This window comes from Melanotaenia boesemani, chromosome 20, assembly GCF_017639745.1.
Source record: "Melanotaenia boesemani isolate fMelBoe1 chromosome 20, fMelBoe1.pri, whole genome shotgun sequence".
Classification (NCBI taxonomy): Eukaryota; Metazoa; Chordata; class Actinopteri; order Atheriniformes; family Melanotaeniidae; genus Melanotaenia; species Melanotaenia boesemani.
Genome location: NC_055701.1, coordinates 13,837,177 through 13,853,232, shown reverse-complemented (window position 1 = coordinate 13,853,232; position 16,056 = coordinate 13,837,177). Strand labels below are relative to the sequence as shown.

The 16,056-nt window shown below is 38.0% G+C and overlaps 2 protein-coding genes across 3 annotated transcripts; one reads left to right on the top strand and one right to left on the bottom strand.

Moving 5' to 3' along the window:
- Nucleotides 1-529: 529 nt before the first annotated feature.
- adam17a (ADAM metallopeptidase domain 17a) lies at nt 530-13,787 on the top strand. Of its 2 annotated transcripts, XM_041971422.1 has the most exons (20): nt 530-727; nt 1,043-1,175; nt 3,213-3,346; nt 3,453-3,541; nt 4,133-4,322; nt 5,384-5,514; nt 5,607-5,693; nt 6,379-6,501; nt 6,685-6,829; nt 7,092-7,183; nt 7,656-7,808; nt 8,480-8,679; nt 8,765-8,868; nt 8,977-9,111; nt 9,252-9,382; nt 9,568-9,646; nt 9,810-9,898; nt 10,017-10,076; nt 11,447-11,483; nt 12,380-13,787. In XM_041971422.1, the coding sequence occupies exons 1-20, from the start codon at nt 622-624 to the stop codon at nt 12,772-12,774; spliced, it is 2,613 nt and encodes an 870-aa protein (XP_041827356.1). In that variant the 5' UTR covers nt 530-621; the 3' UTR covers nt 12,775-13,787. The 2 variants fall into 2 exon arrangements, with proteins under 2 accessions (XP_041827356.1, XP_041827357.1); XM_041971423.1 differs by lacking the exon at nt 11,447-11,483.
- Nucleotides 13,788-13,915: 128 nt separating this feature from the next.
- On the bottom strand, nt 13,916-16,028 carry iah1 (isoamyl acetate hydrolyzing esterase 1 (putative)). The gene is made up of 6 exons (XM_041971424.1): nt 15,796-16,028; nt 15,607-15,659; nt 15,195-15,346; nt 14,652-14,813; nt 14,428-14,549; nt 13,916-14,197 (listed from the first exon to the last, which is right to left on the bottom strand). Exons 1-6 carry the CDS (start codon nt 15,856-15,858, stop codon nt 14,021-14,023), a joined length of 729 nt encoding a protein of 242 aa, XP_041827358.1. The 5' UTR covers nt 15,859-16,028; the 3' UTR covers nt 13,916-14,020.
- Nucleotides 16,029-16,056: the final 28 nt, after the last annotated feature.

Below are 16,056 nucleotides of genomic sequence, written 5' to 3'. Positions count from 1 at the left end.
TATTTTAATTTTATTTACTTTTTTAATTATATACATATTGCAGAAATAAAAAAAAAAAAAATACAAAGTTGTTTATTTCATTGCCTATATTCAATGTATGTGTTTGGGTTCCTACAGAAAAACATTTTTGACAATTCTAGAAGATACGTAAGTAATCTTCACGGCAAAATTTCATATGCATAAAAGTAAATTTGCTGGTAGAAAATCTTTGTTCAATGTGTTTCAAGGTGAACTCAAGTGAAGTCTATTAAATATTCATTGAATAAAAAAGATACTAAAACTAACTGCTTGGACCAATTTTAAGCTATGATTCCTTGTGTAAATTTAATCTTATTTTTGTTCAACTTTCTCCTGGTAATTTCTTTTCTCTTTGCTATGTATGTTGTCCATCAATGGCAGTCTATTATTAGCAGCGTGAATTCAAATGACGTAATGAGAGATGTTTGTGCCGTTATTCAATAAAGTTTACTTAAAAAAGATCTTGTCTAAAAAAAAAAAAAAAAAAAAAAGGATGTTTTTCATTCGTTACACTTCCGGGTAGCTTAGCTAGTTGTCGCTGAGGAACACCGTAACATTTTTTGACAATGACAAGACTTGTATAGCTAAAATATCAGCATAAACATGAATATCATATTGTTAGTTGCTTTTCTCGGTCCTTGTTGTGTTTATAGCGCAATTAAGTCCAGAATAACAGCAGAAGATAATAACGAAGAAAACCCGGAGTTAGGTAAGTAGCTAAAATACTGAACCTTAGCTAAAATTAGCTTGGACCCTACTGTCAACTGTCTTCTGAATGGTTAATGCTAATGATGGTAAATGGTATTAGTCGTATCTACTAACTGGCATTTTAAACCAGTATGTAGAATATGAAATTGTATTTACTTTAACGACTGTTTACGATGTTTGTTTTGGGCGTTAAGACATTTATTTGTGGTCAGTTGCTGACTAAGATGAGGAAGCGTGGCACTGTTTAGAAAGAGCACAAGCTGTTAAAGTTTTGTTGTGGAAAGTAAAGCAGCTGACTTCTGTCCTTGTATTGCAGATATTCTGAACTCCATGCTGTTAGATTATGAAGTGCTGCCTTTGTCGGATTTCCAGCAGCACTCTGTGAAAAAGAGGGACGTCCACACCCAGTCCCATCTAGAACGTCTGGTGAGCTTCAGAGCGCTGCACAGGTAAAGCAGGGAACTATCAGTTTCCTTTTCTTCAAATCTTTACAAAAACAAAGCTCTTCATGTTACTTGACCAGCTATAGCAGCAACTCCGGACCTCTTAAGCCAGTGTCCTGCAGGTTTTCATTGTGTGCCTGCTGCAACACACCTGGTTCAAATGAAATAGTTCTCCAACAGCTTGTTGTCAGGGTCTGCACCAGCCTCTAAATGACCCGTTATTTGAGTCAGGTGTGCTGCATAATGGACACATATATATATATATATATATATATATATATATATATATATATATATATATATATATATATATATATATATATGCACACATAGGAATTAAAAAAAGGTTTCTATAGTTGGAAAGGACTTGAATACCTGGAGGACACTGGCCCAAGAGGTCCGGAGTTGGTGATCCCTGAGCTATAGCATCAAGCTACCAGCTTTAAGGCAATGTTTCTCAATCCAGGTCCCCAGGACCAATTTCCCTGCATGTTTTAGAGGAAACCCTACTTTAACACACATGAATGAAATGAATGGCTCATTAAAAGGCTTCCAAAGAACTTGATAAGGAAGATTATTTTTCTGAATCAGTTGTGTTGGAGTAGGAACACATCTAAGGCTCAATTCCAAATCGTACACATTAGACCTCTGTAGTGGTCCTGCAGGAGTTTATCAGTAGTGAGTGATAAGTGGATGTTGGCAGCAGATTGTTTTGATTCCTGTAGTTCATGGGATGTCACAGTGGATTGGGTTTGTGGCTGTGCATTTCACAGAAGAATCTCCGATGTGAACTTGGAACAAAGATTAGAAATATATTGATGCAAAACAGGTTTTATTAGCTGATGAACATAACCAAAACACATTTACTGTTTACTGTAGCGTGTATTGATAAATATCTACCAGATGAGCTTATTTGAATTCCATACATCACCCTGTGCTGTGTTAATAGTGTTGATAAGGAGACATAGATCAGAACAGCAGCCACAAGCAGGATGACAGAAATTTTTACCTGGTTATATTTGATTGAAAGACTGACAGCAATCTATTTGATGTAATAACTACCATTTTCAGTCACGACCACAGATATCCCCATAACGTTGGTCATCTTCTGGGACAATTGTAAATCGCAGTGTGTACTGGGCTTTAGAAGTGGTGTGTGAAAGTCACTGTGAGCTTTCTGATGTGCTAAGGCACACGTGTCACACTTCGGTCCTCCAAGGACACTGTCTTGCAAGGTTTTGTTTTTTCCCTGTTCCAACACACCTGTCTTAAAATAATGGATCATTTTGAAAAAGTTGACAAGAAGTTGTTGGATCCATTTGATTGGAATCAGGTGTGTTGGAGCAAGGAAAGAACAAAAACCTTTGTCTCCAAAGAAGGCTAATTATTTGCATCACCATGGAAGCTGGTAACTGTTCTCTTCAAGAGTCAGCATCCAAACTCTTTCCTACCTCCACATTTTGCTCTGGTGGACTTTTAAAATGATCTTTTCAAATAGGCAAAACGTTAACTTTACCTAACAGTTACATCAGTTGAATACATCATCTTTTTCCTCTCTAACATTTTCTATTTTTGAGACTTTTGTCCATTTTTATGCAGTTTTGTAAAGGTCATCAGTCTTGAGTTAATAATTTCCTGACGATTGCTGATGTTGTCATGATTATATCCAGGTAAAGAGAAGGGGATAGGTGATAGGAGCACTTTCTGTGCCACTGCTAATGAGACTGGAACATATATGGAGAAATCTCACTTTTGTTTTTAGGAGGGCTATTCTAACATCAAGTCAGCTGCACCTGCTGGGCCAATTTCACTTAATTTTTTCTCCCACCATTCTGGAGGCCCTTGAATGTGGACCCATCTCACTTTCACCAGGTTTCCCATTTTGAGTTTGGCCCTGCTTTGGCAAACAGTGCAAGACATGTTTTTTGGAGATGTGCTAAAGCAGCCACCAGCCTCAGTACTGACAATGGTCTGCAGTGCTTTACAATGTAAATACCTATCATATTTTTTATCTTTTTTTTTTTTTTTTTTTTCCAAATTTAGAAATTTCAAGCTGTACCTGACCACAAACACAGACCTTTTTACTGACAAATTCAAAGCTGTGTTTGTTGATAAACACGGAAAGGAGGAAAACTTCGATGTTCAGCTTCAGAACTACTTCACTGGACATGTTGTTGGTGAGTTGATGGAAACTTTTTGTGCAGTAATAGTTATCAGATGCAGAATGTTATTTTGATAGAGAGATTATTGAAGGACTTTTGAAAATGCATTTTGCATTTGCAGGGGAGGAAAATTCACGTGTGCAGGCACACATAGATGGAGATGAGTTTTCTGCTCACATCCTCACAGATAAAGTAGAATACAATGTAGAGGTAAGCATCTGTGCTACTACTGTCTCATTTAGATCGTAATAGAGTAAAAAAAACTACCTTTCAGCATTTTCAAAGCTAATAAAATTTAAAGACATTTACAACACATGTACTGAATAGAGTTGTATTCTATCAGTTTGAGTAACCTTTTGGTGTGATTTTTGAAATGAGTTGAGCTGATTTTTTGAGATAAAATCATCTGGTTTAACTGGTCCATAGCAGTTTATAGTGGCTCATTTAAAGGTATTGGATGATAAGTTAACAGTTAAACAGTAGTTGCATAGTAACCCAGTTAATCTAAACAGATCAATGTTTTGTTTTCATTTCCAAAAACTAAAGTGTATATAAAAGCAAACATCACAATGCTTTTATCATGTCAATCTCATGTTTGTTCTTCACACCTTCCAACTAGCCAAATTCAAAGTTACTGCATCAATGTTTTTTTTAATCTATATATAAATCTTTTTTTTTTTTTCTTCTTCTAATCAGTCCTTATTTATAACTACATTAATATCCACTTGTTTTCTTGCTTTGTTTGCTCTCTTTGCTATGCGGAAACTCTAATAAGATCTCTCTCCCTTTTTGGACCTCCAGCCCCTGTGGAGGTTTACAGATTCTTCAGCTGATGGCAGGTTGCTGGTTTACCGCTCAGACGATATCAGAAATCTGAGCCGCATTGTTTCTCCAAAAGTATGTGGTTACATCCACGCAGAGGCCGAGGACCTTCTGCCTCAGACTACCAGGAGCAGCTGGGATGGTCATGAGAAGGCAGCCCTGGAAAACGGTGAGCTCTGCTGTCTAACGTACTGGGGAAATAGGATCACCAAATGTCTATATGTATTTTTGCAGATTGCAGCTCAGGCTGTGCTACATTTCATAGATACTAAAGAGAGGGGGGCAAAAAAAAGTGTAGGTAGATTAATGGTGAAGATGGTGACAAAGAAAATGGCTGTAGTCCTAAGACAAAAGAGGTGGGTGTAAATCAGAGCCTTTTTTCTGTAGAACATAACCTAGCATGCTCGTACATACTGCTGACAAGTAGGAATTATGTAAAAATATAATTCCTTTTGTTCCTTTTGTGCTGCATTGGAAATGTAAAATATATAGCAGTGTTAATGTATCAGGGAAGATAACAACAACACCTCTCATTGGTTCCTAGCTGAAAACCCTCACTGGGGAGATGAGTTGAGGTGATGGTTCACATGGAGGAGGCATTAAAATTCATAGAGGCTCTGCTACCCAATCAGAGTCATCTCTGGTCTCCCACTGCTTGTTGATTAGACCAGAGCAGTGCTCTCCCACTCTTCTCAATAATGTAGAGTCAAGAGCACCTTATGATGTAATACTCAAAATAGTGCCTTTCTATTGTCTTCTTCTGTTTAACAGATTGTTCAGAGGTTGTGGTGAATTAAATCATACAGACCCAAGATTTCAGGGTATCATATAAATGTAACCCATACATTTTGAATACTGCATGTTAAGCTAACTGTAAAGAATATGGCTAAATTAATTCACAGAATTTATTTAGAACTCTATAAATTATTATCATATAACTCAAATGGATTGAATTTTAAAATATATAAACAGACATAATTCATGTTTATTGTTTCAAGTAAACTTGGCCAAGCAGAAGCAGAGGAAAATCAGTCCTCTTGTCAAACTAAAAAAAGATGCATTAAATCTGAGAAAGAGGACAACTGACAATAAGATACTAAAACATAGACTCATTCTTTAACTTCTTGATAGATTTATTTTCATTGAATCCCTGTCTATATGTAACCTTAAGTTCCCACTACAGCACACATGTGAATATTACTCGCTTTTTCTCCTGCCTCTTCCTTGCAGAATACCTTCACAGAGAGAAGAGAGAAGATCATGACCATAGGAAGAATACCTGCCCCCTGTTGCTGGTTGCAGACTATCGCTTCTTTAGACACATGGGTCGCGGACAAGAGAGCGTCACTATCAACTACCTGGTCAGACATTGTGATGCTATGTTCCAATTCAAATTTGATAAGCCTGTGTGCAGAATTACTTTATTACTCACTACTTTCCTTTCTCACTGCAGATTGAGCTGATTGATCGAGTTGATGACATTTATAGGAACACCACATGGGATGATGAATTTAAAGGCTATGGGGTCCAGATCCATCAGGTGTGGTTTGTACTTTTGTATTATCCTCAATCACTTTTGGTGATGCGTTCACATCAGACATTAGTACTCAGCTATATAAAAAGCTTCATTTTATGTAGCATCACTCAGAAATGAATCTGAGAATAACACAACCTTCAGTGAGTTTGAGGACAGCATTTTCAGGAGGAACTGGGAGCTTTTGTTCGTTCCTAATGGGATCATTTAATTTCTACCAGTGGCTGCAGGAATGAATAGAGACACTGTTGGTAATACTGAGTATTTGGCTTTCTCACTGAAAAGATATGCATTCATGTAGCTTCTTTGAGTCATTTTTTAAATTTCTTCACCATAAATGTCAAGAAGAATTTCTCCTCTGTTACACTGAACCACAATGCAAACCCCTAAACATGTAGCTGAGAGACCAAACTCAAGTTTCCCCTCTTCAATGTTATCTGCATTAAAACTGCTGCCATAAAACTGAGGTTAACCATTTCCGACAACCTGTGTGCATTGTTCTGTAATTATCATTGCGCATCAGAGTTAATGTACTGCAGTTTATACATCCCAACTCTTAAACTGTTTTCACCTGCTTTGGTTATGAGCAAGCACACACAGATTTGTTGGATACTGTGTTTAATGTGAAGTTTGAGTTGTAGTTACACATAATTAATTGTTTTTAAATAGCATCTTTGGTGGCATTTCTCAGATTATCATCAATAAAGAGCCAACACAGCCTCCTCCTGGTAAAACTGGCAGCTGGGTCCACTATAATATGGAAAACAGCCCTGTGAAAGGAAAGGAGGTCTGGGATGTGAAGAAACTTTTGGAGGTAGGAAAGCAAAACTTTGAGAAAGGCTGAGGAAAAAACTGTATCCATGATTCTCTTCAGTTATAACCTTAGGACTTTTTTCACTGAGTTGCTTTTCTGTGTTTCTGTGTGTTATTAGTTATTTATGTTTTGTTAGTAAAACATCCAGAAATGTTGGTGGATAATTCTCCATGTGTCCCTTAGCAATTCAGCTCGGACATAGCTGACAACGCCTCTGCGGTGTGCCTTGCTCACCTCTTCACCTACCAGGATTTTGATGAGGGGACGCTGGGTCTTGCCTATGTCGCCCCATCCAAAGCTCAGGCCTTGGGTGGTCTGTGTTCAAAACGTAAGACAAATCTTATCTATACTTTTTTTCTTTAAATCCAGAAAATCATTAGCTCTGGTGAATTACTACATCCCGAAACCTCTTTGTATACTTTTTTTTTTTTTTTAAAAAGTGTGTTATGCAAGAATCCTCGTAGATCTTTTTACCATTTAAAGAGAATGTAATGTTTATCTTGAAAGGATAATTAAAAAGAGATCAAAAGTGAGAAAGCAGCATGTACAATTAAAAATAATCTGACTGCTTCTTTATTGTTCTGTTGTAGCTTACTACCCATCTCATTCTGCCAAGAAGCCCAGTTACCTCAACACAGGCCTGACCAGCACCAAGAACTATGGCAAAACCATCCTCACAAAGGTCTGTGATATCACAATCTTTCATGGCAGGAGGCGGTCTTAATCTTTGACACACTGAATTACTGTGTGCTCTAGTCTTCAACCCAGATGTTAAGCAACATGTCATCTTGCCGGGTTTACGCTTTAAGTAGAGCAGACATCTTTTTTTCTGTGTGTAGTGAGCAGTGATGTCAACTAGCTTTGCACTTTTGATTGTGTCGGTGTCATCATATCATTATATGTCACTGTTGCTATAGTGATTGCACTAAGAGGACCAGGCTCTGGATGCTCTGAAGTATGTTTTTGTATTTTTGATTGTTGATAGTGCTTTACAAATAAAATGACGTTCTTATTCATCTTAATAAACAAATACAGAGATACCGATAATAAATCATATTTGAAGTTCTCCCCCTGCTTTTGGATTTGGGTTTGATGAGATTTGATCTCATTTTAACCCATTTGTCAAAGCTAAATGTCGATTTGGATCTTAACAGGAAGCAGATTTGGTGACCACTCATGAACTGGGTCATAACTTTGGAGCTGAACACGATCCTGATAACATCCCTTACTGTGCTCCGAGTGATGACCTTGGGGGGAAGTTTGTTATGTACCCCATTGCTGTGAGCGGAGACCATGTTAACAACAAGGTATCTAAAAATGGCTTTCACACACAACATTACTCCAACTGCACTACCATCACAAGAACTACTAGAGGCAATGTCATGCATTTGTAATAATATGTCTTGGTTGATTACAGAAATGTGATGTGACTCTCCCACCATGCATTTGTTGTTAATCTGTTGTGACTGTTTAAAAGAGGTGTTAAAGCTAGATTGCAGGTCTAAACAAAATGCACCACTATATGTATAATTTGGGTTTGAGTCTTTTCAGACAGAAACATTTTTTTCCCCACAATAGATTTTTTTTTCCAGACATGAAGTTCTTTCAATTAATGGCAAAACGTTGACCTACATCGTTCACATCAGGGGATAGACAAACACAACAGCAGTAGTTTCTGATCAGTTATTTAGAGAAATCTGACTGTTTACTTAATTTACTGCTTCCACACACTGTTGTTTAGTTAGTTAATTTAGCACACCACTGCTTTTTGTGACTCTCATTACCGTGTCTTTATGAAGGTTAAGGAGCATTAATGCGAAAGGGACTGACTGCCATAGTTTTAACTCCTTAATAAAACTGTTAATGTTAATGTCTCATGTCTGAAAATGGCTTATGTTTTTATTTAGTTCTTTATTTTTTTTGTCAGTTCAGATCAGTATTTTCTGTCTGCCCTTATCTATTCCTTTTTCTCCTAAAGCGCTTCTCCAACTGCAGCAAGATCTCAGTTGGAAAGACTTTGCGTCTTCAGGCTCCTGTCTGCTTTAAGGAGAGGAACAGTAAAGTTTGTGGGAACTCCAGGGTAGAGAAAGGGGAGGAGTGTGACCCTGGGTTACTCCATCTCAGTGATGATCCCTGCTGCACTTCCGAGTGCAAGTTCAAACGTGGAGCACAGTGCAGGTAAGTTATGCAAAATACATAAATGGTACATATTTATCAAGACTCAAAACTGACTCAAATGATGGATGGACTGATGTCTCCACAGTGACAGAAACAGCCCATGTTGTAGGAACTGCAGGTTTGAGGTGGCAGGAAAAAGATGCCAGGAAGCCATCAATGCCACCTGTAAAGGCATTTCTTCTTGCACAGGTGATCACCTCCGGCTGGTCTAAAGCTAGTTTGTTGATTTGTAGTTATTGGATCAGCTTAAGAAACTATGGTTAAACTAGGTAACTTAACCTTATCCTCACATCACAGGAAACAGCAGTCGGTGTCCACCTCCTGCAAATGCTGCTGATGACACAGTGTGCGTTGACAACGGACGATGTCGCAATGGGGAGTGTAACCCCTTTTGTGAGGCCGTAAAGGGCCTTAAATCCTGTGCTTGCAATGGTAAATGGGATTTGATTATTACATGATAATAGCCAAGTCTGAAAGAGCTGTGAGTGGATATCCAGCTGTCTGTCTAGATAGAGTGTCTGGTGTTAAAATTTAGATGCAGATTTTTATCTTTTTTGGATCACCTCTTGCAGACACGGATGACTCCTGCAAAGTATGCTGCAGGGGAAAAGATGGAATCTGTACTCCCTTTATCCAGTCCAACGGCAGTTTTATTTTCCTTCGTAAAGGCAAACCCTGCACTGTGGGCTTCTGTGACGGAGGCGTGAGTTCTATCTTCATCTGTCTGCCAAACGGAGAGGATTCTAGCTGATTCTCACATCATATTTTGATATTTTGGCCTTTTTAGACCTCAGCACATTCCAGACACAGCTGTCTAAATCTAACAATGACCTGATTTAGCTTCTTTTGACTGGGTCAATTTTCTCTCTTTTTTTTTTTTTTAAACAGGGAAAGTGCATGAAGCAGGTGCAAGATGTGATTGAGAGGTTGTGGGATTTTATTGACAAGCTGGATAGTAACACATTCCGTAAGTCAGTTACAACATCCCCCTGAATGTGCAAAGCAGGCAGAAGAAAACTAGAAATAATGTTTTATTTTAGAGCTTAGTCAAGTTTCTAACCTGATTGTCTCGTCACTGACCTTTAATTTGTCTGGTTTGTTTGTACTCATCCTTTCTCTATCTCCATCAGGGAAATTTTTGGCGGATAACATAGTAGGCTCAGTTGTGGTGTTTTCCCTCGTCTTTTGGATTCCTCTCAGTATCCTGGTTCACTGTGTGGTAAGAAACTTCTGGGATGATCCACAATGTCTTTACTTCCATATGAATTTTTAATATTGAGGGAAATATTTTAACTTGAAATGCTAACATCCCAGTTTTCTTGTGTTTCCCTTTGTAGGACAAACGACTTGACCAGCAATATGAAGAGAACACAAAGACATTTTACTGCCCTCCAAGTGTAAGTTTCTTATTTTAAATGATCATATCTGAGCCTGTGCACTAGCCTTGTTGCCACACTAACAAACTAATTCAATCCAGCACTGCTGTACAAAAAACTTTAATAAAGAAAAGAGGGTGCATGAAGGGGCATTTCAGAGAAATATTTGTCTTTTTGCCTGTTGTGTTGCATTACATAAATTCAGAAAAAGTCCAACTTAAAGGAGAATGCATATGATGAAACAAGCAAAGTAAAGTTATTGCACTTTTGTCACTGAACATGTGTGACAGCAGTTCAAAAAAGGTGGAGAAGGAAAGTTTTGTAAGCAGTATTTGGTATCTCTTTTTTGTTTTGTTTTTCTTTATATAATCAGTTTCACACATGAACACTGGAGATTTTTAGGAGAATACAGCAGGTGAACAGTTTAGTCTGGACTTTTTCCACAGTTGCTTCACAATGGAAGATTTTCTGTTGGAGATGATCTCTCATAGCTGGAATTGCGAGTTAGTTGGTGTAGGGAAACGCCTGTCTGGAGTTGGTGTAGGTAGGAGGAGGCAGGATATGGTGCAGAATTAAACTGCAGAAATGTCTTTGCAGCATATTTAGAATGGCAGATGTTATGTTGATGTTAGTGATGTTGATCTTTGTGATTTAAAAAATACTGTATTGCTCCATTTGTAGAACATTTTTGGAGTCTGTGCATGTGTGAAATTGATTAACTTTCTTCTTAAAGTGAAAACATCATATGACATGAAATTCTCATCAACCAGATGATTTAAACCCATAGTGACAAAATATCAAAACTATGTGGGTTTTATTTAGCTTTTTAGTTCAGTTCTTGGACTAAGAGTTAACGGCCCTGAATAGAAACCAAAAACATCATGCAGAGGTTACACAGACCTCACTGATAGACCAAACCCACAGAGGTTCTCCTGCAGGCTGAATTTTAAATATTTTTTTCTGTGCCTTAGACAGCAGCCTCAAGCACTGGGTCTGATTGCAAAGGCTTGAAAAGGTCTAGCTAGCTGGCCCCTCTAGTCAATAACTTTTTTTAGTTTGGTGGACAAAAGTACTTGCAGTTAGAACTTAATATCTGGAATTACATCTTTGTGAGGTTCCTGGCTTGTTTTGCTGGCCACTATGAATCAATTAGCAAAGCAGTTCTTTCATAAAGGTTAACTTTGATTCATTTTATTTGATTCCTTTTTAGTCACATTGTCAAAGTCCTTACAAACATGGTCCTAAATTTGCCCACGGTCTTAAATAAGTACAGGACACAAATGGATATAAAATCGGAAAATAAAATGGTGGGGTAATCCATCAGTAAACACTTTACATCACTGCTGGATTTCTGAATGACCTGTCCATCACTCTTTGCCTTGGAATTGCAGCAGATGGTGGAGGTTTGTAGTAGAGCTCCTGCCATAGGTGAGTGCATGCAACAGCATGGCGTTGCAATGTGTTACCATTGAAATCAATCAATTTATAAAGCACTTTTCATACATGAGTAGCACAAAGTGCTTTACATAATAAAAACAACAATGTTTACATACTGAAAAGAATATAAAACCATTAAAAACACACCTACTCTTACACACATACATGCACACACACCCATGAGTCCATGATGCATGGTCATTGGTGCCGTTTGGGATACTCCTGCAGTCACTTTCTGACGTAATCACTGATCTGGCTACACATTACCAGCCCTCAAACTTACCTTCATTTAACACAAACTGTTTTATGTGAATGACAAGCTGTGTTTCTTTTATCTGATCAGAAATTACCTCAAGAAAGAGAGACTGCATGTTAGTATTCAAACAGCAAGAGGACCGAACAGATTGTCTGTTTTGAAACTGGAGTCTGTCAACATTTTAATTTTGTACCTACTACTGTTCAAAGCCACAAGCCAAGAGTTGAATGTTTTGTAGGTGATCGTTTTTACTTTCACCATATTTGTTTTTAATGGCTGTCTGTACTGTGTCGTCTTATTTTAGGCTTATTTGGAAAAACGAGGATACTGTGGATACATTCCTCTTTAGCTCTTTTCCTCTTTTTCTTTTAGCTGACTGAGGTTTTGACATAATAATGGCTTAGTTCCATTTAAGTGTACCATTTGCTCCTGTTTCTGAGCTTGTATGTATAAAATCAGGACCCTGGCACCCTTAATGGTCTGCAGCCTTTAACTTAGTTACATGTGTTTGTAAAGAGAAATGTGATACGATTTGAAATGGCCAGAATGAAGTAAAAAGGAATGGATCCCCCCTCCATCAAAAAACATGACGTGGGTGTACCTCTTCTCACATGTTGCTCTTGTTCTCCAGAATCAAGACATGTTAAGCAACATCGAATCAGCGTCCGTCCGCATCGTCAAGCCTCCTCCGCCTCACTCCTCCTCCGCCGGCCGGACCGCGCCCTCCTCCCAGTTCATACAGCCTCAGCAGCTGAGTCAGGTCAGGGCCCCTCCAGCAGCCAGTTGCAGCAATACCCAGGACCCCGGCCTGAGCTGCGGCGCCACCCTGGACAGCGCAGGGGGGCGAATGGCCACCATCCAGGAGGACACCAGCAACGACTCTCACCTGGGAGAGGAGGGCCTGTCGGACGATTTCACAACCGCAGAAGCCTGCTCGTTGGCTATGAAATCCTCCTACGAGGATCTGACAGATCAGAAAGCATCTGCCAGGGACCGGCGGCGCCTCAAGAGGCAGGACTGCATTGACACGAAAGAGACAGAGTGCTGAGTTGAAACAAGCAGCCCATTTTAGTTAAAGAACATAAAAGAAAACAAAAACAAACGTATCCTAATTGGAAACAAATATGTGAAGCAAAATACAGACAGTTGTTGTATAAAGTAACAGCAGGCATCTTCTGTAAGTCAGATTTTATCGTAACATTTTTTTTTTCTGTCACCTGTTTAATTAAACCATTACCAGGAGTTTGAAATCCGTTTAACTCCTGGTTCACATTTCTGTGCCTTGTTAGTTGAAGACTGAGAGATCTGAGAAGATCTGTTGACATAAATGTGCCGCAGACACCTCTTAAACACATAATTTAATGGCAATTTTGGATCAAAAAGGTTTCTGAATATAGAATTATATCAGAAATATGAAAGTAATGTACACTGAAATGCAGTAAGCAATGTTAATGGCTCCCTTGTGAGGGGTAAAAAGTAACACTCCACATATTAACTGGGTGTTTTCCAGTGAAGAAAACATTTCAGTGAGATATGTTGTGGAGATGGACACAGGATTTAAAATGTTACTGTCTTTTATCTCTTAAAACTGCACTAAGTGTTTTTATTATCACTGGAGCATTTAAAGTTTGTGTTAATGGTTTTCTTTATGAATTATAAACTTGTTTGGTATCTGACCGCTCTGTGTATATGATGCAGCTTTAGATGCATAAATGTCATATCAACTGTTTGAGGTTCCAGTAACACGATGGTTTAAAAATTGGCCTCTTGTACTAATTCCTGCACAAACCAAAAAATGGTGCTTTTTTTTTGTGGATTTTATGCCTAATGTTCCATTCTCACTTATTCTTGTGAAGGAATAAATGAACTGTTTCCAGCAGATAAATATTACATGATCTAAAATTGATTTTGAACCTGAATTCTCAGATGATTATTTTTCTGTACTTGTGCCAAATGACCTCCACATGTCTTTAGCTTATGTCGTATGTTAACATTGTAATAATTTTAAAATTAGTGTAGGTCAAGAAAAAGTGTTTTTTTTTTTTTTTTAAAGATACTGCAGGATGAAAGTGAAAACTGCTGTCATATTAGATAATGTGGTGTTCTTGTTTCTACCAATATAAATGTTGTTTCTCAAATTCTTTGGTTGTATGAACTACACATCCAATAATAAAAAAAAATTTATTGTGCATTTTAAACATTGACACACGGTCTTACATTGCTTTATAAACCACAGTGGCAGGATTGATAGTTAAAGGAAAGGTTTTCTCATTCACTGGGAACACAGGAGGCTGCTTTCAGGGCTTTTCGCATCCACGTCTCCCCAGTAAGGCAGAATGAAGGGCAGGTCAGCCACACGGCTCTCCAGCAGTCCCCACAGGTGCTGGGCAACAAACTGGTTTCCCTTCTCTGAGAGATGCAGTCCGTCAGACAGGTAGGTTGTGTAGTCCTGTAAAGTATAAAACAGGAAGGCTATGATGAATTTTCAAGACAAAAAAAAGCTCTCAAAGATCATTACATTCACCAAATAAATGAGGTGCAAATGTTTAACTTACAGGTAATACAGGCTTTTTTTTAATATATCAGAAATGAGAGTTTTATATGAACTAGTATTGTCCCTGTTGGTGCAAATTAAAAAGTATTATATGTAAAGAACCTGCAGGACAAACTAGCACTCACTTGTCCATCTTTCTGCATTAGTGTCCAGAGATCCAAGACATCTGAACCACACTGACCAGCTGCTTGGACACAGGCCTGAGAATACTGCCCAGCTACAGAGTTGAGGCGATTAAGAGGACATCCTGGAGGAGACAAAATGAGGCATTTGTAGTCTCTGCAGGCACAGGACTAAAATTGTTCAATACAGGGATTAAAAAGAGGACAATTACGCAGCCCAGTGTTACCTTTAAGAATGCACTCTTTCTCCCAGACTGGCTCATGAATAGGAGGAGGAGTGATGAAGATAACTCTGTCTGCTGATACACCTGCTGAGGTCAGAAACCCGCTGATCTCCTTCAGGTTCTCAGAATATTCCTGCAAAGGGATGTGTTGCTGTGAATTCTTATCTGAAAACAGGTGGAAGCAGACAAAGATTGTTTGATTACTAGTGGCAGCATTTCTATGTTAAAAAAGAAAGAAAAAAATCATTTAAGAAAACAGTAAATTTGCTAATTAAAGTAAGCATACTATGTTATCTTGTAGTTAAAGTACCACTGTCAAAGTTGTATGTAATACTGCAAAAAAAAAAAAAAAAAAAAAAAAAACATACCATAATGGTTGTTTTAAGACTAACAACATTTTACTTGCATTAACACAACTACAAAAACATTATTCCACAGGAAAAGGTCAAGATTCATGAAATCAGGCAGTTGCAAGACAATATCCCCATTTACTGAAACTAAATCCTTTGTTTGGGCATATGCTCCAGGTTTTCAGTGAGGCTTTACCTTCCAGTGCACAATCGTTGGCTCCAAAGAAGACAGTAACAGCTACTATGTTGTTGTCTGCAGAATTTTGGCTGTTAATGAGGCGAGGAAGAACAATCTTGGCCCATCTGGAGTTGTATCCTGACAGTCCTCTGTTTACAACATCACATTTTCTGAAGAAGAAGTAAATATCGGATTCATTGATAACATAAAGGCACATTATGCAGCTGAATCACAGTTTTTAAAATTTTGTTCTTCATTTTGTTCTTTTTTTAGACAGTTTTTTTAATCCAATGTTCTAAAATCACACAGTTTGACACTTATATGTTTTAATCAATTAACTTTCCTAAAATGCATTTTTTAACCACCAAAATAACCTAATCACAAGCCGGAATTTATAAAATAAAAACCCTCAAAAACCCTCACTACTCACCTCGCAAGCTTGTTAGCTAGATCTGCTCCCCATCCATTGGCTTGAAATGAAAACTGAAAGATGCACCAACATTAGGCTAGTAGGTTTACAGCAAATGCTAACTGAGAACATAGCAAAAACATATATGCACAACTATAATTAATATACATATATAAATATATTTGAAAAAAAATTACTGCAGGGACAAACCTGTGTGATGGAGTCGCCAAACAAAATAACTTTCGGCCAAGTGATTGTGCTGAACTTGGACATGTTTGAGTTTGTCCAAAGTCTCGAAGGAAGTAAGGAAGATAACGCGAGATTTAGGGAACCTGTAAAATCTTAATCGACCCCGCCCGAAATTAACGCAGATAAATTAGACAAAAACCCATTTCAATAGTGTTTACTTTAAATGCGTACATTTAACAGGATTATGTTTGGAAGAGAAATTGATTTTGAGGCAGAAACACT